Below are 22644 nucleotides of genomic sequence, written 5' to 3'. Positions count from 1 at the left end.
TCAAGTGGGCATTGTCATTAAAGCAGGAAAAAAGTTACATAAATGGTTTTTTTTAAACCTACATCAGTCAGCCATTCTTTTTTGTATTATTATTATTGTTATTATTTTGTGTGTGTGTGTGGTACTGGAGGTAGAACCCAGGGGCTTTTCTACCTCTGGACTATACTCCCAGACCTTTTTTTATATTTTATTTGAAGCCGGGCATGGTGGCGCATGCTTGTAATCCCAGCATTCGGGAGGCTGAGACCAGAGGATCGCAGTTCGCGGACAGCCTCAGCTACTTAGTGAGGCCCTCTGCAACTCAGTGAGACCCTGTCTCAAAATAAAGAATAAAAAACAGGGCAGGGGGTATAGCTCAGAGGTAGAATGCCTCCTGGGTTCCATCCCCAGACCCACTCACACACACAAATATAAAACAGGGTCTCACTACATTGCTGAGAGCCTCACTAAGTAGCTGAGGCTGGCTTCAAACCTGTGCCATCCTTCGGTCTCAGCCTCGCAAGCGCTGGGATTACAAGTATGTGCCACCACGCCCGGCTTATTCTTTTTAATCAAGAAGAACTTCAGCCAGGCATGGTGGCACAGGCTTGTAATCCCAGCATTCAGGAGGCTGAGACTGGAGGATAGGGGTTTATGGACAGTCTCAGCTACATAACAAGGCCCTCCGCAACTTAGTGAGACCCTGTTTCAAAAAATAAAAAGACTAAAAAATTGGAGGTAGAATGCCTGAGTTTCGTTCCCGGTACAAAAAAACAAAACAACAACAACAAAAAAAAACCTTAGGTATAAAATGCCAAACCTGCTATGGTAACTCAAGTCTAATTCCTTAACAAAAATTCTATTTTCCGCTGTCATGCTTCCTTCCAGATGGAACCAAGGAACCTGGCAATCGTTTTTGGCCCAACTCTGGTGCGAACGTCAGAGGACAACATGACGCACATGGTCACCCACATGCCCGACCAGTACAAGATCGTGGAGACCCTCATCCAGCACGTAAGCCCACTCGAGCGGCCAGGGCTGGACAGGCACTCTGGCTAGTGTTTTGTCTGGGAAAATTACCTTTTTCTATGCTATCCTCCAAGATACAGATATATTTAGGAGGTTATTTAATTTTCCTCTTCACCTTTTTTTATTTTAAATTTTAGCATGACTGGTTTTTCACAGAAGAGGGTGCTGAAGAGCCTCTTGTAAGTATTTCCCAGCATTTGTACGCGGTTATTTCCATTTGGGACACAAACCTGATGCTACAGCTGCGTCCCCTCCTGCTTCCTGTCTGTGACCCGCTTTGCATCTGGAAGCGGGCCTCTCTCTAGCGCCACAGTTTCAGATGTAATGAAAATACACATACGGGGCTTATTATGCATTATTATGGTGTACAACCAATGTAAAAAAGTTCAGCACGGTTCTCCACTCGGTGGTGTGTCTTTTGCTAAATACTGTCTGAATTTTAAAGCAACTGTCTCGGGATTGATGATGAGAGGTCTTTGTTTGTCGACCGTAGACAGCAGTGCAGGAGGACAGTGCAGTAGACTCACAGCCAGTGCCCAGCATAGACCATTTGCTCCCCAACATCGGAAGGACGGGCGCGTCCCCCGGAGACGTGTCAGGTAACTTGCCTGCTGTGATTGACGTGGAGGCTACAGGCTACCTTCTTAAGACTTGAAAGAACAAATCAGTCATAAGTAACAATTCACTCTGATTCTTTTTCTTTTTTTTTCTCCTTTCTACTAATACAAACAACCTTCCTCTTCTGATTGGTCTAATTATCTTCCAGGGACTGTAATGCCATTGACAGTGCATGGAATTGTAGTGTTTGTCAGAATGGAAATTGAGAGAAACGAGCATGCAAACCACTGTTCTGTTTTTTTTTTTTTAATTCACAGTTTCCATGTAATAGTATCACAAGGTAAAACAGATACATGCTACTGAATATGTGGCTGCTGTGACGGCAGAAGTGTGGTCTAGACTGTGTATGTAGTTCTCATTCCTGAGCTAGAACTCGCGTAAGAGCAGAGTGCCGGGGGGACTGCTAACGGAGCCATTCTCAGACAGCGCGCCGTCTGCACTGGCGATGTCGCGGTAGACGCCAGTCGTTTGACCTTTACTCTCTTCTGTTTCCTGTTGCCACCCTAATGCTTGGTGAAGTATTAGATTGCACAGGCTCTCTTGATGGCCGTTTTCTCCTGCGAAACCGTTGCACTGATCGAGCATGTCTTACCCGCTGTTCTTTGTCTCCAGCTCTTGTTTTAGTTCTAAAGGGCCTCTCAGCACTTACTGACGCAGGCCAATCTGTACTGATGTTGAACAGGCGAAGTGGGAGGAGTCTATCACACGGTGATGTCACTAGTGGACGCTGTGACGTCCCTGATGGACAGCTGGAGCTGTAGGAAGAAGGAGGAGTGTTGCCCACACTGCAGCTGCCTTGTCTGCAGAAACCCCCGATTCTTGTAAATGCGAACACAGTTGATCTGTGGTGTAAAGTTTCTCTTAAGAATATTGTAAACAGATCAATACTACTTTCTTAAAAGTCTTTCTGCTGTTTCTTGTTATCTCTGAAGCAGACCCTGAGGAGAAATAGCATGGTATGGTCTACCGGTTCTTAAAGTCATAAAGCATTTAGCCATGTGTTTACAAAGGGGAGTGGCACGGGGCTCAGCGCATTCACTTGGAAAATCAATTTCCCAAAAGTTGAAAGATAAAATTTCAAAACTGATATTATTTCAAATAGTGCTAGCCCCTTCCTACCCTCTTTATAATTGTATAATCTGAGTTTTTGCCAGACAGTAAAATTACGGTCTCCATTTTTCCATTTCCATAATAGCATCTGTTATAGACAACTACAAAACTGGTAGCAAACAAAAATTTACAAACTAGTCAAAGGATCCCTGGCTGCACTAAGAAACGGGGTCCAAACGCAAAGCTCAGCACTGCCAAATGTCAAACCAAAGTGACTGGGAGCGGGGTCATCCTGAAATCGCCTCTTGTGTCCATACGCACACAGCACATGCGTATGGAATTTAAGTCTGACAAAAATCAATGTAAATACATCAGTAGAGTGTCTCATCTGTAGGAGGGCAGCTGTCGATCTTAAAAGCTCTACATTGTGTATCGGTTTCAGATACAGGATGTGGTACTCCGCACAGTTCTGAACAGGTCCTTGAGCTTCTTACTGCTAGATGCAATCCGTAGAGAATAAACACTAGTGTTTCTGTTTCTGTTCAGCACAGGGCTCTTTGCCATCCCTATCATTGAGCTGGTTCTGCCTACAATTCACAGCATCCTCTCATGGCGGTGGCTTTCTGTGGTGCAGCTTGGCATCTTTGTGAGCGCTGACTATCCACTGTGTTCTCTCGTTTTGAGTTACGCTTTCACATCTTGTACCGTGCCTGTCTTCTCCATGAGTTTTGCATTGTTTGTTAAAAGCAGTAAAGATTGGCTGATGCTGACCATGTTTTATTTAACTCTTCACAGATTCAGCCACTAGTGACTCAACAAAATCTAAGGTAAGTTCCCTTGTACAGTTTGGAAATGTTTTAGTGAGGAATTGCTCTTGGCTGATTGTTACGACTAATGGGCAAGTGCGTCCACATCTCGGAACCAGAGCAACAAGCTCCGGTAATGGAAAAATTACTGAAAGGGAATGAGTTTCTCCGAGGTTAGTATAATGCAAACAGCCCCCCATTCTTACACTTTTCTAACACTGAGCGCGGGGATGTGGCGGGGCCTGTGTGCGCCTGTTCTCCACGCTAGCGGTCATTAGCACGTGGCCGTCCCGCAGCCTCCGCACACACCCGTGCCTCCTCCTGGGAATATTTCCAAGCAGATCCCAAACATCCTACCGTTTGTCTGTAAAACTCCATAGTAGTATGGAGCTCTGTTGTTGTATATTGTTATAAAAACACCACATACTCTTGCCTTCCAAAAAATTACTTTTTGTGGGGGGGCTACTGGGGATGAAACCTAGGAGCCTTCTATCTCCGGGCTATACTACCCAGACCTATTTTATATTTTATTTGGAAACAGGGTCTCACTAAGTAGCTGAGGCTGGCTTTGAACCTGTGCGATCCTCCTGTCTCACCCTCCCAAGAGCTGGGATTACAAGCGTGCTCCACCACGCCCGGCTAATTTTGCTTTTATAACTAATGTTTTTATATAATTCTTGTTCCATTGATGGCAATGCTAAATTGTGCAACATTTTGAACAGTTTGTAGGAAGTTGCTACAAATAGTTCTTAGAAAGTTTTATTTATTTATTTATTTTGTTGGTGGTACTGGGGTTCCTGGAAGCCCTTCTACCTTCGGGCTACACTCCCAAACCTATTTTATAGGTTTTATTTGGAAACAGGGTCTCCTAAGCCAGCGCGCACGGATGGCTTCAAACCTGCACAATCCTCCTTTCTCCGCCTCCCAAGTGCGGGGATTACAAGCGTGCGCCACCACGCCCGGCTCTTAGAAAGTTTTTAAGTCACTGTCTAGACGCTCTGCTGAGGCAGCAACTAGAAGTGTCGGTAACATTTTATAAGTGGATATGAATTCAACACGTTATGCTTAAATATAATAGAATTGCATCTAATTATAACAACAGCAAATAATTGATTTTATATCAGAATCAACGCCTGTAATCCTAGTACTTGAGAGACTGAGATGGGAGGACCACTGGTTCAAGGACAGTTTCAGCAAGTAGTGAGATTTTCATCAACCTAGTGAGGCCGTTTAAAAAAGAAAAAGGGCGCCGGGCGTGGTGGCGCACGCTTGTAATCCCCGCGCTTGGGAGGCGGAGACAGGAGGATCGCGCAGGTTCGAAGCCAGCCACGCTGGCGTAAGAGACCCTGTTTCAAAAATATAAAATAGGTCTGGGAGTGTAGCCCGGAGGTAGACGAGCTTCCAGGAACCCCAGTACCACCAAAAAAAAAAAAGAGGGCTGGGGGTATAGGTTGGAGGTAGAATACACCCCTGGGTTCAATCCTTAGTACCACACACACCAAAAAAAAAAAAAAAAAAAAAAAAAGGAATCATTTAGGATTTTTGCCTTTTGCTCCATCTTTTTTTTTTTTTTTTTTTTGTAAACCTACAAAGAAATTGGTAGGTTAATAGCACCCAAACCTTTTACCCAGTTCATCAGGGGGTAATTTCAGTGTGCGTGATTGGAGACTTACTGTGTCTACAGTACCTAACTGGTCAGTGTATCTCCCAAGGAGGAAGACATCCCCCACATAGTAACAGTAAAAGTATCACGCTCAGAATACTCACATTACATTATCCAATTGACATGAATTTCTCCAAGTTTGTTTTTTAAGTTTCTCTATAGTCAGAATTCTTTCTTGCATTTATAATTGTCCTGTCTCTTTAGACTTAAAATCTAAAACATTTTCTCAACTGTTTTTTTTCTTTCTTCTTCTTTTTTTTTTTTTCCGGTACGGCGGGTGGAACGCAGGGGCATTGTACCTCCAAGCTACACCCCCAGCCCTATTTTTTGGTCTTTTTTTTATTTTTGAAGCAGGGTCTCACTGGGTTGTGAAGGGCCTCACTAAGTAGCTGAGGCTGTCTGTGAACCCCGATCCTCAGGTCTCCACCTCCTGAATGCTGGGATTACAAGCGTGCCCACCACGCCCGGCTTCCCAACTGTTTACACAGAAGATCAAGTTGTAGATCTGAAGTGCACATCCCTCCCGTGCCGGGCGACTGCTCCTTACCCGTCTCGCCAGTTTGATTATGGTGTTGCACGAGGCCTGTGGCAGTGGCTATGCAGATGGTGCAGCTGCTTCTAATACTTTCTCAATTGTAGAAAAGAAATTTGCCCCAACACATACGACCATAGAATCAGTATTGAAGGGAACCTTAAGGAAATCTTAAAGACAGTCTAATTGTGTCTCGCTTAAACAATAAGATGGAATGTCACTCTCCCAGTACCCTCCAAGGAACATCAGGTCTCCCGTTCAGAGTCCAGCTCAACAAGCATCCTCCCAGGAACGAGGGGAAACACGAGTAACCACCCGAGACGTACTGGGTCGTGCAGAGCCCTGTGGCTCATGACAACACACATCCTCTTTCAAGCCCTCAGTATGGCAGGTGTAGCTTGTCTAAGACTGTACTCTCTCACCTGTTGGTGTACTTCCTGCCTGCCTGCCTGCTGTAAACAGTGTGCCAAAACACGAAGGTTGACCCTGACCCCAGCCATTTACTTAGCATACAGACATAATGAGCACGCTAATTAAATAGTTGTAATTATCAGTAACAGTGCCCGAAAATGTTTCTGTGATAAGGATTTAAGATCCTTTAATTAAATTAATGTGACTTGGACTTTCCAGCTCTCTTGTTTTGAGTTAAATGAAGACATTGCTAACCTGCTTTACCCTAGGAAACCCCGCAAGATTCAGTCTGGCTCAACTGATGGAAACCCAGAATTCCATCGTCGCCCACAGTACCTGTATCATAATTTCTGTAATTAGAAAACTAAATTCAGCTCTAAAATTTTAAGGATTATTATATTCAACTATGTTAGTGCATTGGCTCTTAAACCTGTGTTCCAGATGAACAAAGCAGGACAGGTGAACGGTTTCAGGGAAATGAGTAAGAATCAGGACAGCTAGATGCCTGTAAACACAGCGTTTCCCTGAGAGACAGACGAGAGGTGGAAATATCCCCAGGCAAGAAACAGGATTGGCGGTTGAGTGAATATCTTTGGTACAAGTTGAAGGCGGTCTTTTGAGTCGACACCCAGTACGTGCCTCGTTTGCAGTCTCACTTCTGTGTTGCTTCCCAGGGCTCGTGGGGATCGGCAAAGGAGCAGTACAGTCGGGAGCTGCTGGTCTCCTCCATCTTCGCGGCCGCCAGCCGCAAGAGGAAGAAGCCCAAAGAGAAAGCCCAGCCCAGTAGCTCGGAAGACGAACTAGACAATGTGTTTTTTAAGAAGGAAAACGTAGAACAGTGTCATAATGACTGTAAAGAAGAGTCCAAAAAGGAAAGCGAGACTTTGGGCAGAAAACAGAGGATATCCGTTGCCAAAGAGAACAGCGCCAAGAAAGACCGGAGCGCAGGCGGGGAGGAGAGGCCGCCGCCCGCGCCCTCGCCCTCGCCCTCGGAGGAGCTCGGCGCCACGCCCAGCCGGTCGCCTGCACTCGGCCCGCTGCTGGCCCTCCTGCCGCCCAGGCCCCCCGAGTCCTCGCAGGCGGCCCTGGCCGGGTTCGCCCCCCAGCCCGCCAGCCCCGAGCCGGCGCCCCCCGACCTCCCGGGCCCGGCCAGCCGCCTGAGCCCCGAGCTGCGCTCGGTGGCCGAGAGCCGCGGCGAGGAGGCGGACGACGAGCGCAGCGAGCTGGTGAGCGAGGGCCGGCCGGCCGAGACGGACAGCGAGGGCGAGGGCGCGGGGCCCGGCCGCAGGGGCTCGGGGGGCAGCGAGCTGAGCTGCACGGACGGGAGCCTGACGCCCAGCCTGGACGGCCGCAGGCAGCTCTTCAGCTCCCACAAGCTCATCGAGTGCGACACCCTGTCCAGGAAGAAGTCTGCCCGGCTCAAGTCGGACAGCGGCAGCCTCGGGGACCCCAGGAGCGAGCGGGAAGCGCCGTCCATCACCAAGGTGTTCGACGTCATGAAGAAGGGCAAGTCCACCGGCAGCCTGACGCCCGCCAGGAGCGAGTCCGAGAGGCAGGAGCCCACCTGGAGGACCAGAATAGCCGACCGGCTCAAACTGCGGCCCCGGGCGCCCGCCGACGACATGTTCGCGGTGGGAAATCCGAAAGCCCAGGCCGAGACCGCCAAACGGAAGGGCATCCGGCGCAGGCACACCCTCGGGGGGCACAGGGACGCGGCGGAGGGCAGCGTCCTGAGCTTCTGGAGAGCGCAGGAGCAGGGCGGGGAGCGGGAGCCCGAGCTCTCGGCCGTGAGTCGGTTGAAACCCAAGTGCCCGGCCCAGGACCTGTCCATCTCCGACTGGCTGGCCCGGGAGCGCCTGCGCACCAGCGCGGCCGACCTCAGCGGCGGGGGCCCCGGGGAGCCCCCCAGCGCCTCGCCCGCCCGCCGCCCGCCCCCGGCCTCGCCGCCGCGGTCCCCCGAGCAGGTCAACGGAGGCGGAGGCGGCCTCCAGAGCGCCAGTCCCCACGCACTGTCCGAAACCCCAGGCCACAAGGCACAGCTCCATCCCTGTCTGTAAGCCGGGCAGCCCACTCCAGCAGGTAGCCAGCTGCTGCTCCACGGTCCAGGAACTCTGTAAATATTTTCTTGTACCAGAATTGTTATTATGCAGCCTTCGCTCGGGCTGGTTTCATCATTTGCACTGTGAAATAGCTTTACAGTGCATTACTGCAGCCAGAAGAACACACATATTTAAAAGTATACCGATAGTTGTCTACAAATGAGCAAGGTATTTGTTGCAACTTACTACACAGTGCACACCCGAGTTCCTGGAGAAAGTCGCTGGCATCAGTGCGCAGCAAACTTGTTGTTTTGGTTTCACCACTAACAAAAGTGCCTCATCATAAAACACATTTGATTTTTAGGGTGCCATATTGTTAAAATTAGATGACTTACATTGAATAAACAAGTGCGTTTTAACGGTAACAAATTTCATTATTTACCAGTTTTAACACAGGTGGATACAGAACTTCCATTCTTCAGTCATTCCAGGTGGATCTGAGTTTTATATTCAAACTTTTAATACAGTTTTTGAGTTTTGTGTGACTTGAATTTTTAATCTTTCTGTAAAATACGTAACTTAAATGAACATATTATATGTGTATCTTTTCTTCAGATACCAGATTTGATATAAATGTTGTAACATAGGTGTGTAGATAGTGGATCCTGGATGGAACTGGCTTCTTTATGAAGAAGAATATAATTCTGCATGAGGACTTAATGACCCAAACCTGTGTCATGCCTGTGTGCATACCCATTAAACACTGGAAATAAAAACTGTTTTGGTGAACTTTGCATGGCTTGAAACTTACTCCTTTTTTAAATGTTACTGATTTCTATGACTAACTGGTCCTAACTTTAAAAATTTTTCCCTGCTGCTTTTATACACTCCACCTCTTTTTTGCTGTGGCCGGGCAGAGATCTTGTATAAACGCTTACCTTAGCCTAACCTACTCCTGTACACAGATCATATTTAACTTTTTTAGCTAATGTGTATTACTTTTTCTTGAACAGAAAATAGAAAGACCGTGAGTTTGGGGCTCATTCCCTCTCTGTGCTTTCTAGGTATGTAAATGTAAACTATTTCTCTCGACTTGTTTGCACATAGTGACTACTGCTTTCCTCTAGGATATGGTGTTAGTTTTACTCTGCAATGACCAAAATATCGGATAACAACCTAGGGAGGGGAGTTTTATTTGGGCTCAGAGTTTGAGAGCCCAGTCCATGGCTGGCTGGCCCCGAGGCAGAACCGGATGGCAGAAGGGTGTGGCCCTGCAAAGCCGCCAGCTTATGATAAATAGCAGAGGGGGCCAGGGACAAGTCCTGGCCTGAAGACCACCCCCCAGTAACCAGCTTCATCCAGCTGCGTCCCACCCGCCTAGCTTTCATTCTGCCCCAGGTAATCCATTCAAATTATGAATCCATTAAATGGATCCACCCAGTCGTCCCCATCTAAACACTGCGATGCCAGGCACCGCAGCTTTTGGAAGACATCCCGGGTCCAGGCTCTAACTAGCAGTTCTCCGATTTCCATGAGACGCTGTGCCGTATATAAAGTCTGTCATGTCCTAGTTGCAAAATAGATTAAAGCTATTAAAAGTTAAGTTAGATAAGACTCTCAGAATTGTTACGGTTGAGAAGGACCTTGAAAAACCATGGAATCCAGAGAGTCCCAATTCTGTCAGACCCAATACTCTTTCCATAAAAAAAAAATTTGAAATTCCTCTCTTTAAACCCAGTGTGGCCGTGCACGCCTGTACTCTCAGTGCTTGAGAGGCTGAAACAGGATCGCAGGTCCGAGGACAGCCTCAGCAAGTAGCAAAACTCATCAACCTAGCGAGACTGTTTCAAATTAAAATAAGGCTGGGGTGTAGCTTAGAGGTAGAATGTTCCTGGGTTCAATCCTCGGTAACACATACATATGCATACACATACACACAAACCCTACTTCCCTTTTTATGCCAAACATTATATGATACAGACTAATTCCATTATGTAAAAGGAAAGTGGTTTATAATCTTTTAACAGAGTGCAAGCACGACTCTGTACTCAGAGGACAGTGGAGAGAGGAGAGTCACTAGGGAAAGGATGCCTGTCACATGGCTCCCTCCTGGGATGCCTGCTAGGACAGCAGGATGGCGGCTCCCACATTTGAGGAGAGACTAAAAAGGGGTACAAGGCAGGAAAAAGCTTCACCTTGTCCAGCCAGGGAGAGGATCAAGACATTGGAGGCAGCCGGGCGTGGGGGTGCACACTTGTCATCCCAGCGTTCGTGAGGCTGAGACAGGAGGACCGTGGTTCATGGCCAGCCTCAGCTACTTAGTGAGGCCCTGTTTAAAATAAATAAATAAATAAAGACATTGGAGGATGTACTCACACTTTCCTGACATAAAGTGGTTACAAAAGGAAATTACTGAAAGCTGGAAGTACAGACATCCATTATGAGGTGAGTTGACCACAGGGTTATGACGATGCTTACAGAAAAAACTGAGCTGAAACCTGGATTTTCTGAGAAGAGAATAATGACTTTTGAGTCTACTAATCAAATGAAGCAAAAAAGCCCCCATGTGCTACAATGTCCGAATTTCACATAAATTTAGCCACCAACTGATTGTAAAGTATGGGTTTATCTCACAAGTAATACTGTAACATCTTGGTTTGGGTTGGTCGGTTGGTTAGTTGGTGGGATAGTGGAGGGGTTGTTGTATCTTGGTATTAGTGATTGAACCTATGGGATTCTACTTCTGAGTTATTCCCCCAGTCTTTGCATGTTGAAACAGGGTCTCACTAAATTGCTGAGGCTGGTCTCAAGTCTGCAGTCCTCCTGTCTCAGTCTCACAAGTGCTGGGATTACGGGCATGTGCCACCACACCTGGCATACCTCACTCCTTAACCGCACTGTGTAAATATAGATATTTCTTTGGGTAACGTTGCCATGTAATTCATTTTAATAGGTGATTTTAAAATATGTAAGTTGTAATCAGTGGTCATTGGATTTGATCTGTTTTCTGCAGAATAGCCTCAGCAAACATTTGAAAATCTTCATGTCTAGCAAAACTTTTTTTCTTTCTCTTTTTTTAAACTGAGGGACATTCTACCTCTGAGCTACAGTCCAGCCCTTTTTTTTTATTATTATTATTTTTTACTTTTACTTTGAAATAGATTCTGGCTAAGAGTCTCGCTAAATTACTGAGGCTGTTCTAGAACTTGTGATCCTCCTATCTCAGCCTCTCCAATGACTTCCTCTGGGATTTTCCTACCATGAAATGGATGAGGTGCCGGGCTCTACTCGTCTCAAGAATTTCAGGTATGGAGCTTGGCCATTATGATTAAAAGTGTGGCTTATTCAGGGTTCTTCTCTAAGAGCAAATAAGTTCTGTAAAGTGAAGCTAAGGATTATGATGTTTTCAGATTTTAAAACTATATTTCCTATGGTGGGCATGGTGGCACATGCTTGTAATCCCAGCATTCAGGAGATGGAGACCAAAGGTTAGAGGTTCACAGACAGCCTGAACTACTTAGCGAGGCCCTTCACAACAAAGTGAGACTCTGTTTCAAAGAAAAGAAAAAAAAAGACTAAAAAATAGGGCTGGGAGTATAACTCAGAGGTAAAATGTCCCTGGGTTCCACCCACAGTACTGCCAAAAACCAAAATCAAACAACCTATATTTTCCTTTCCCAATTTGTCTCCTTCCAACCTGATTTATTTCTTCTATCCTACTGTGCATGTATTGGAAAATTGCCCTGCTATTAATTTCCAAAATGTTAAAAACGGGGGGAGTCTGGATGTTGCACAGACACTCAGGCAGGGAGGGGCAGCAGCTGCTACACTGCAGAGAGCTCACAGGTGCGCTTGCGTGCTCTCTCTCTCTTTGCCCTGTGTTCTAAAGACTATAGTACGAATGCAAAGGGAATTCGGGCCTTTAGCCTTAAAAGCCAACAGACAATTGAAACTTTTGGCCTTAGAAATATGTAGAGGTAATCAGTACCTCTGTTTACCTCCTCTTTTTTGTGGTCCAGCGTGGGTATAAGGAATGTAAAATCTGTGTTACTTCAAAGCCTCCATAGTTGAAGAGCAAACAATACAATCAATATAACAGGTAAAGCAAGGTAGATTACTGACCCCTGCACTTAGTAAGTGCATTGCCCGGAGACAAAGAGCCACCATCTGGCAAATGAATAAGTCACTAGCCCTTTGCCTTGGTAATGCTGATAAGAACATAACAATACAAAATCTGTATTTAAAGGCCAGGGACGGAGAGGGTTCAGAGTTCTATTTTGGGCTCTCTGGCATGTTGACACCCACACTGCTTTTCTTCTCTTTCCTTTCTATTTCCTACTGATTTTGCAATAAAGAATTGTTAAAGCTTCACCAAGCTGTCTCTTAGTTCTAATTTCCCTATTCAACAAATTCTAATTGAATGGAGGAAGCCCACAGTGCTGTTACAACTGTAACACTACCACACAGTCCCCACGTCTAACCAAGCAGGTACCTGACGAGGTCGTTTCTTATCTGCCTGTGACCTGTCCTACCAGCTCCTGCATAGCCACAGTTGAGGCCCACGTCACCATCTCCCCCTCTTCATGGCCTTGCTGTTTGTCAACATGCATGCCTGCACGTCAGGCCACTTTTCTGCTCGACACCCACCAATACTTTATTTCTGCCTACAAAGGGAATTACTAACTTGGTTGCTTAGCGTGCAGAGCTCTTCTCAGTGTAGTTCCACCTGCTCCTGCCCTAAATGGTCTTTCTTCCAGCTACACCCCATTGGTCACAGTGATGAAAAGCTATTGCAGGGGTTGGTTGCATTTTACCATAGGACCTTACACAGTTGTTGAACAATGAGGCACACATAGGCTGGTGACGCTGCTGGTTTTATGACCTTAAGGCAGTTCAGTGGGGGAAAGCCAGTCTCTCAAAACCAAAGGGGGAATGAAGGTGTCCAGGGCCACACCTCTCCCAGGGTAAAGGCCAGAATAACCAGAGGCCAGGCGAGGTGCAGCTAACCCTTTGGCAATGCCTTTGCTTCACGAGCACATCTGCCTCCTCAGCTCCTATTTTTCCCAAGTGGCAGCTCTTTCATGGAGGTTTTCTTCTATCCCTTCCCCAGAAGTTTTTTCTCCACCTTGAGGTTCCTACAGCATTTTTCAGGTTCTTCTCAGAAGGAGGGGTGGACTTCAAGACCCATGTCATCCTTTATAGATGACACTGTTTAGGTAACAGGGTCTCTGGGCAATTGGGTCATAGCAGGCAGGATGTCCTAGGGGCCTCTTAGAACACACCAGGATGTGGCTCATGTTATTCAGAAGCAAGAACCACTGGATTATCTCAAGAATAATGCTGATGGTGGCTCCAAACCAGCACTGAGCCCCAAAAGCTGCTAGGATGGGGCCATGCCAGGCCCTCGGAATCTGTATCTCTTTTTCTCCTCCCAGAGGTTCTGCACCTTCACTAACTTCTGGAACTCTTTGGGCACACCCATTACCTTTTTCTCCCTCTTCCCCTCTGATTCCTTCCAAATGGCAGTTGGCTTCAGGACAGCAGGTGTTTATTAAGTCTCCCATTTCTCAACCACTGCAGGCAGTCTTAGGTCATCTGCCCTCCAACCCCCTGCCTGTGACCTGGATGTCACAGATCTTCTGAGGGGGGAGGGAGGCTGGGGTTCTGGGAAGGTGCTTTTTCCGTCCCTCCGGTCCTAGTCTTCCTTCTTAATCTCTCTGGCATTGCCCTGAGAGGGTTCTGTCTACCTCCAGAACATGCTTTGGCCCCTATACCTGCAAGATGATTAGAGGCTAGGCTGATACAGTGAGCTCTGACTGCCACTGGGCTCCTTCTCTGCAGAGTCTACCAAAGACTCACTGGCAGCCCTGTTCATCAAGGGCTCCCTAGGGGGGAAAAAACGCTCCCACTTTCATAGCTACTCTTGAGTTCCCTGCTTTTCAGAATCCAAACTTGAGGGGCTCAGCAGGACCTGGAGGTAAGCATGTGTGCTTCACCCCCAGGACAGGAGAAGGTTGTGGGATTTTCCAGATTAAGATGACCTGGTATTCTAGTTTGGCCAGGAACCTAACATTTGCAGGGCTCAGGATGAGAGTATAACTGAAGGTATACACACCACATCTCTAAATATGTAAAATTTATAAATTAAGGTAATGAAAACAGCGTTCTGACAAAAGAAAGAAACCAGCATAAATTTGAACAGAATACCAACAAGTGAAAGATAGCAAAAAACAAAACAAACTAGAAAGAGATCAGAGAGCAGAAAAGTACCCTGCCTGCCTCCAACAGCTGCAGCCTTGGGTGTTGTGGTGGCACCATCTTACCTTACAACACAGGTACTGCCAGAGACCCCTAGCAAAAAAGCCAATGACAGCCGGGCATGGTGGCGCACACTTGTAATCCCCGTGCTTGGGAGATGGAGACAGGAGGATCATGCAGGTTCGAAGCCAGCCTCACTGGCTGTTTCCAAATAAAAATATAAAATAGGTCTGGGAGTGTAGCCTGGAGGTAGAAGGGTTTCCAGGAACCCCAGTACCACCCACACACACACACACACACACACACACACACACACACACACACACACACACACAGAGCCAATGACTTGAGGTAAACAGCTACAGTTCATCCCAATTGTAAGCCATCAGCTCCTCCTGCAAGGACACCAGCTAAAACTTGCAGCAGTGGCGGCCAAGCTTACTGTCCCCTCCAGAGATCCAGAGCAGTGCTCAACGACATCATAAGTGAACCCACCATCCCTGAGTGAGACCACGTAGCATGGCTGCAGGGACTTAAGCAGCAAGTGATAGACTCACAGGGTCTGAGACTTTCCTGGTGAAGGTGAGGGTGAATATGCTGTCAGATATAACAGAGGTTCAGATTAGTAGACAGTCCCCAGGGACAATTAGGCAAAAAGGCCCACAGTCCCCAGGGCATAGAGCTCTACTAGGACCTTCGGGGATCACCACAAATGACCCAATCGTGGTGATGAGGAAGAAAGTAAACCAACCCAGCCCTAGCTGGAGAGAACAGGGATGGACACACACACACACACACACACACACACACACACACACTAGGTCTGGTCCCAGCAGTACTCGCTGCCTACTCAGGCTCAGCATCAGTGGAAAGTGTGGAGGAATACCTGTGCTTAACACTATATCCAGCCTCATCTATATAGGCCACCTGTTTAGACTGAAAGTGTCTCAGACAGGCCCTTTTTGAGAGTTCAGAGACGCAGGCTTGCACCAGGAAAGGTGCCGGGGGCACTCAGTGCCTGCACAGAGAGAGAGACACCAGGCCAGGGTACCAATCATTTTAGGAGACCAATGTGTGTGTGTGTGTGTGTGTGTGTGTGTGTGTGTGTGTGTGTGTATGCTTGTTTGCTCTCTTTCCCAACCCCTTCATAAGTCTCTTCCTTCACACATATCTACTCTCTCCTCTCCATCTCTTTTTTCTTCTCTTCTTTGTCTTATATTAAATCCATTTCGTATCACTATACTATATACTCTGCATTGATTACTAGACTCCTACTACTTATTCACTATCTCTAATCTCTACTATATACCGCCTTACCAAACTCGTACTCTCATTCTGTTCAATCCTATCTGTGACTTTACCCTATTCTTGCATTTACCACTTTAACACTTTCCTCCTCACTCAACCTTCACCATTAAATACAATGTGACTTACCCTTATATATACCAGCTGACATCTACAGACAGAGAAATCTACCAAAAGAAACAAAGATACAAACTTTTGAAATTATGAGAAGGAGGAATAACAAGGAAGCAGTGAGTTCTCACAAACTCACAATAATAGAACCTGATAATAAAGAATTGCGGATATCACGAGAAGGACAAATCAGAAATTTAACAGTAGAAATACAGGATTTCCAAAAAAGAATTTAGAGAGAACATGAAATAAAGGAGGCAATCATTGACGCGAAGGCATCAATAAAAACTATAAATAATAGCTGGGCGTGGTGGCGCACGCTTGTAATCCCCGCACTTGGGAGGTGGAGACAGGAGGATCACACAGGTTCGAAGCCAGCCGCGTGTGCTGGCTTAAGAGACCCTGTTTCCAAATAAAAAAGTATAAAAATAGAGTGTAGCCCAGAGGTAGAAGGGTTTCCAGGAACCCCAGTACCACACACACACACACAAAAAAAAAAAAAAAAAAACAACTATAAATAATAGATTAGACCACATGATAAATAGAATCTCACTTCTGGAAGATGATCACTCCAAAAATTAATGCATAGTCTATAGTTTATAAAAAACAATTTGGCAGCATAAATTGGACATTGAAGAGATATGGGCCCATCTTAAAAGAGCTAACCTGAGAATAATAGGCATAGAAGGTAAAGTCAAAGGGATCAACAATCTTTTCAAAGAAGTTAATATCAGAAAATTTTCCAAACACAGAACAAGAGGTCAATACACAGGTAAAGGAAACTTATAGAACCCCCTTTAGAACAAGATCAGAGAAAAGATTTACCATGCCACATACGATAGGCTAACTGACCAACATAGAAGCCAAAGAGAGAATCTTAAAGGCAACAAAAGCAAAAGACCAAGTGACATTCAGAGGCAAAATGGTTAGAATCACTCCAGACTTCCCAAATCAAGTCATGAAAGCCAGGAAGGCCTGGAGGAACATATTCCAAACTCTGAAAGAAAAAACTTGCAGCCAAAAATTTCCTACCCAGCAAAATCACCTCTCAAATTTGAGAGGGAAATAAATATCTTCCATGACAAACAGAAACTGAAAGAATTTATGTCTTTCAAACCAATACTAGAGAAGATACTCAAAGAGATTAACTGCAAAGAAGAAGTAATAAACACCAGAACCAAAGAAACAACTATTTCCAATCCAGCAAACTAAGCAAAGAACAAACACTACCTCAAGTAGAAATTAAAACTCAAAATATTGAGAATTAAAAATCATCTCTCAATAATCCACTGAACATAAACTCCCCCCCAAAAAGATATAAGGTAGCTGTGTATGGTGGCACACACTTGTGATCTCAGCATTCAGAAGGCTGAGACAGGAGGATCTTGGTTTGCGGACAGCCTCAACTACTTAGTGAGGCCCTCTGCAACTTAGTGAGACCCTGTTTCAAAATAAAAAGAATAAGGGCCGCAAGGCCCTGGGCCCCGCCCTGGGAAGGTTCTGGCTGGGTAGCAGGGCCCTGGGCCCCTGGGCAGGGTCGAACGGGGCACACCTGCCCCCCAGGAAGGTTCCAGCCAGGTCACAGGGCCCTGGGCCCCCAGCGGGGGTTGAGCGGGGCACACCTGCCCCCCAGGAAGGTTGGGGCAGGGTCTCAGTGTCCTGGGCCCCCGGAAGGGGCTCGAGGGGGCACACCTGGCCCCCAGAAGAACCAGGCCAGCCACAGGGCCCTGGGCCCCCGGGCGGGGATCAAGCAGGCATGCCTGCCCCCCAACAAGGTTCGGGCTGGCCGGGCTGCAGGGCCCTGGGGGGTCAAGAGGGGCATGCCTGCCCCTGGGAAGGTTCAGGCCGAGTTCTTGAGTCCTCGAAGAGCCCTGGGCCCCCAGGCGGGATCGAGGCACGCCCATGGGCGGGGGTCAAGCAGGGCACACCTGCACCCTGGTAGGTCTGGAGGTCCCAGCTGCAAGGCCCTGGGCCCCCAGGCGGGGGTCAAGAAGGGCATGCCTGCCCCCCCCCAAAGGACAGGGGACGGGCTGCAGGGCCCTGGGCCCCTGGGCAATGGTCAAGTGGGGCATGCCTGCCGGGATCGGAGCCTGCCGAGGGGTTAGGCTGGTGCCGGGGCCAGCGAGGCCGGGATCGGAGCCTGCCATGAGGCAAGGCCAGTGCTGGGGTCTTCGAGATCTTGATAGGAGCCTGCTGATGGGTTAGGCCAGTTCTGGGACCAGCGAGGTCAGGATTGGAGCCTGCTATGAGGCAAGGCCACTACTGAGGCCTCCCAAGCTGGGATTGGAGCTTGCCGAGGGGTAAGGCCAGTGCTGGGGCCTTCAAGGTCTGGATCGGAGCCTGCCAATGGGGTAGACTAGTGCTGGGGCCAGCGAGGCCGGGATAGGAGCCTGCTGAGGGGTAAGGCCAGTGCCTGGGCCAGCGAGGCCAGGATCGAAGCCTGCCATGAGGCAAGGCCACTACTGAGGCCTCCAAGGCCAGGATTGGAACCTGCCATGAGGCAAAGCCAGTGCTGGGGCCTTCAAGGTCTGGATCGGAGCCTGCTGATGGGGTAGGCCGGTGATGGGGCCTCTGAGGCCTGGATTGGAGCCTGCTGAGGGGTAAGGCCAGTGCTGGGGCCATTGAGGCCGGGATCCAAGCCTGCCGTGAGGCAAGGCCGCTACTGAGGCCTCCACGGCCGGGATCGGAGCTCGCTGAAGGGTTAGGCCAGTGCCAGGGTCAGCAAGGCCGGGATTGGAGCCAGCTCTGAGGCAAGGCTGGTGCTGGGGCCTCCAAGGCCAGGATCAGAGCCTGCCATGAGGCAAGGCCAGTGCTGGGGCCTCCGAGGCTAGGATAGGAGCCTGCCGAGGGTTTAGGCCAGTGCCAGGGTCAGCAAGGCCGAGATCAGAGCCTGACATGAGGCAAGGCCCGTGCCTCTGAGGCTGGGATCGGAGCCAGCTGAGGGGTTAAGCTGGTGCGGGGGCCAACAAGACCAGAATTGGGGCCTCCCACAAGGCAAGGCTGGTGCTGGAGCCAGAAAGGTCAGGATCAGAGTCCTCTGGGTGGCCAGGCCTCTACTGGGGATGTCAAGAGTGGGATTGAAACTTGCAATGCGGCATGCACAGAGAAATATCACAGAAAGTAAAAACCAGATGCTTCCCCTAGCTAGCAAAATCTAGGAGGAAAGGGGCGACAGGAGGAGGTCTAGTTGCAGAAAGGGCCCTATAGAGAAGCAATTAAGGTGACCAGTCAGAGGAGATGGGATGGGGGAGGATAGAACCTCTTTAAAACTCAGGAGGTACCAAATGTATCAAAGATAACCACCAATCAAACATGGGATCGAAGGAAGGGGAGGGAATGGGATGGGGATTGGATGAGGGCCAATTGGATGATGTGTGCTTGTATATCCTCTCAAATCTTGTATTCCAATGCCATGTATGATTACAATTCACCAATTTTAAAATTTTAAAAAATAAAAAGAATAAAAAATAGGGCAGGGAGTGTAGCTTGGAGGTAAAATGGCCCTAAAGTTTCATCCCCAGACCCACAAAAAATTAAATTAAATTAAATTGTAAAAAAAGATATATAAGGGGGCAAAGTGGATTAAAAAACAGAATAAATTTATCTGCTGCCTGCAAAAACACACCTTACAAGTAAAGACAGTCACAAACCAAAGGTGAAGGGCTGGAGCAAGGTAATTCATGCCAACAGAATTCGAAGACAAGCAGGAGTAGCAACTATGATATCAGACAAGTTAGACTTCAAGCCCAAGCTTATCAGAAGAGACAAAGCAGGTCATTTTTTTAAAAACTGGTAAAAGGAACAATCCAGCAAGAGGAAATAATGTTAATCAACATTTATGCCCCAAACATAAGTGCAGCTACTTTCATAAAACAAACTCTTTGTAACATTAAGTAATACAAAGATCCCAAAACAAAAATACTCGGAGACTTCAACACTCCTCTTATATCACGAGACTGATCTTCTAAACAAAAGGTCAGGAAAGATGCCTCAGACCTCAAGAATGCCATAAATCAAATGAACCTATTAGACACATACAGAATATTTCACCCAACTACAGCACAGTTCATAGTTTTCTCAGCTGCTTATGAAAATTTCACCAAAATAGATCACATCTTGGGTTACAAAATGAGCACTAGCAAATTAAAAATATGTGACATGCTCCCCCATTGTGTTTTTTCAAACCATAGTGGAATGAAACTAGAAATCAACCAAAAGATGACCAAGAGAAACCACATAAACACGTGGAGACTGAATACCACACTTCTGAATGGGTCATAAAAGTAGAAGTGAAATTAAGAAATTCCTAGAAACAAACGAAAATAGAGATATAACATATCAAAACCTCTGAGACACCTTGAAGGCAGTATTAAGAGGAAAATTCATAGCACTGAGTGCCCACATAAGAGAAACAGAAAATCATGAAATAAATAACCTAATGACACACTTCAAAGCCCTTGAAAAATAGTTTGAAGCCAACATCATATTACTACCAAAACCAAATAAAGATAGCTCAAGGAAAGAAAACTGTAGGCCTATACTGTTGATGAACTTAGATGCAAAACTGCTAAACAAAATACTAGCAATGCGCATTCAAAACCACATCAAGAAAATCATACACCATGAACAAATAGGGTTCATCCCAAGGATGCAAGGCTGGTTCAACATATGAAAACCAATTCATGTAATTCATCACATAAATAGAACCAAAGACAAAAATCATAATCATTTCAATAGATGTTGAAAAAGCATTTGACAAAATCCAACACCTATTTATGTTAAAAGTACTGCAGAGAATTGATATAGAAGGAACATACCTCAACATCATAAAGGCAATATACAATAGGCCCATAGCCAACATTATATTAAATGCAGAAAAACTGAGAAATTCTCCTAAAAACAGGAACAAGGATGTCCATTATCACTACTTCTTTTTTAATATAGTACTTGAGACTCTAGCCAGAGGAATGGGGCAAGAAAAGGAAATCAAAGGAGTATAAATAGGAAGAGAAGAACTAAAATTATCACTATTTGCAGATGACATAATACTCTACTTAGAAGACCCAGCAAACTCAATCAAAAGGCTTATAGAACTGATCAACAAATTCAGTAAAGTGTCTGGATACAAAATCAATATTAAAAAATTAAAAGCTTTTCTGTATGCCAGTCATAAATCCAGTGGGGAAAAAAATCAAGAAAATAATTTCACTCAGGATATTCCACACAAAAAAAAATACTTAGAAATAAATCTAACCAAGGAGGAAAAAGATTTCTACAAAGAAAATTATAAAACATAGAAAAAAAAAGAAATCAAAGAAAACTGTAGAAGATGGAAAGACCTTCCCTGTTCATGGATAGGCAGAATAAATATAATCAAAATGGTCATACTTCCAAAAGCGATCTACAAATTCAATGCGATACTCATTAAATTACAAAGATCATTTCTCACAGACATAGAAAAATCAGTCTTTAAGTTCATTTGGAACAACAAAACAACCCAGAATAGCCAAAGTAGTTCTCAGCAACAAGAACCATGCAGGAAGCATCACAATACCTGACTGTAAACAAAGCCATAGTAATAAAAACAGCATGGTACTGGCACAAAAACAGACACATAGACCAATGGAGCAAAAAAAGACTCAAATTCTGCATACTTACAGCCAATTGATTTTTGACAAAGGGGCCAAAAACATACACTGAACAAAGATAGCCTGTTCACCAAATGGTGTTGGTAAAACTGGTTAACCATATGCAGAAAAATGGAAATAAACCCCACTTTCTCACCCTGTACAAGAGTCAATTCAGAATGGATCAAAGACTTGGAAATTAGGCCAGAGACCCTGCAGCTTCTTGAAGAGGTCATAGGTGTCCAACACTTCAACACATAGGCACAGGTAAAAACTTTCTCAACAAGCTGGGCGTGGTGGCACACACTTTTAATCCCCATGCTTGGGAGGCGGAGACAGGAGGATCGCGCAGGTTCGAAGCCAGCCGCGCTGGCTTAAGAGACCCTGTTTCCAAATAAAATATAGAATAGATCTGGGAGTGTAGCCTGGAGGCAGAGGGTTCCATCTCCAGTACCACAAAACAAAACAAACAAACAAACACTTTCTCAACAAGACTCCAAAGGTACAAGAAACTAAAAGGTGAATCAATATGTGGGATTGCATTAAACTGAAGAGCTTCTGTAAAGCAAAGGAAACTATTAAGAACCTCAAAAAAGAGCCAACAGGATAGGACAGAATTTTTGTCAACTATTCTTCCATTAGAGGACTAATATGTTGAATATACAGAGAACTCAAGAAACTCACTACCAAAACACAAATAACCCAATCAACAATGGGCATGTGAACTAAATAGATACTTCGCAAAAGAAATTCAAATGGCCAATAAATGTATGAAAACCTGTCCAACATCAATAACAATCAGAGAGATGCAAATCAAAACTGCCTTGAAATTTCACCTATCTCCAATTAGAATGGCAATCATTAATAACAAACAACAACAAATGCTGGCCAAACATGAGAAGGAGGAAGAGGGGAGGGCTTGGGGTAGGAATTGGGGAAGTGCTAAATGAGTGATGTGTGCATGTCTGCCTCCACCATCTTTTACTCCATTAAGATGTATGATTACAATGCACCAGTGAAAAATAAAAATAAAAAATATAATAAGAAAATTCAATATACATAAAATTTTAAGCTCAATACAATGAACCCAATAAAAAATGCATGAAAGATTTTAATCAGCACTTTACCAAAGGAGATATATGGGTTACAAATAAGCACGTGAGAAGCTGCTATTATTTTTACCAGTTAAGGAAATGTGACCATCACCGAGATTAAA

At 45.9% G+C, this 22644-nt stretch overlaps 1 protein-coding gene across 1 annotated transcript in view; it reads left to right on the top strand.

Moving 5' to 3' along the window:
* ARHGAP21 (Rho GTPase activating protein 21) overlaps positions 1-22644 on the top strand; it is a gene marked incomplete at both ends in the record, with an annotated part of 142686 nt that overhangs the window by 107791 nt on the left and 12251 nt on the right. Inside the window, 8 exons of the mRNA XM_080717184.1 lie at positions 868-993; positions 1146-1187; positions 1502-1607; positions 3472-3503; positions 6763-8141; positions 10521-10572; positions 12017-12104; positions 14071-14104. Of these exons, the coding sequence (XP_080573310.1) occupies positions 868-993; positions 1146-1187; positions 1502-1607; positions 3472-3503; positions 6763-8141; positions 10521-10572; positions 12017-12104; positions 14071-14104 (1859 nt within the window). The remainder of the gene's footprint in view (positions 1-867; positions 994-1145; positions 1188-1501; positions 1608-3471; positions 3504-6762; positions 8142-10520; positions 10573-12016; positions 12105-14070; positions 14105-22644) is intronic.

Source organism: Muscardinus avellanarius, assembly GCF_963383645.1.
Source record: "Muscardinus avellanarius genome assembly, chromosome: 20".
Taxonomy (NCBI): domain Eukaryota; kingdom Metazoa; phylum Chordata; class Mammalia; order Rodentia; family Gliridae; genus Muscardinus; species Muscardinus avellanarius.
The sequence above is the reverse complement of the archived record's forward strand: the minus strand, read 5'-3'. Positions and strand labels throughout refer to the sequence as shown.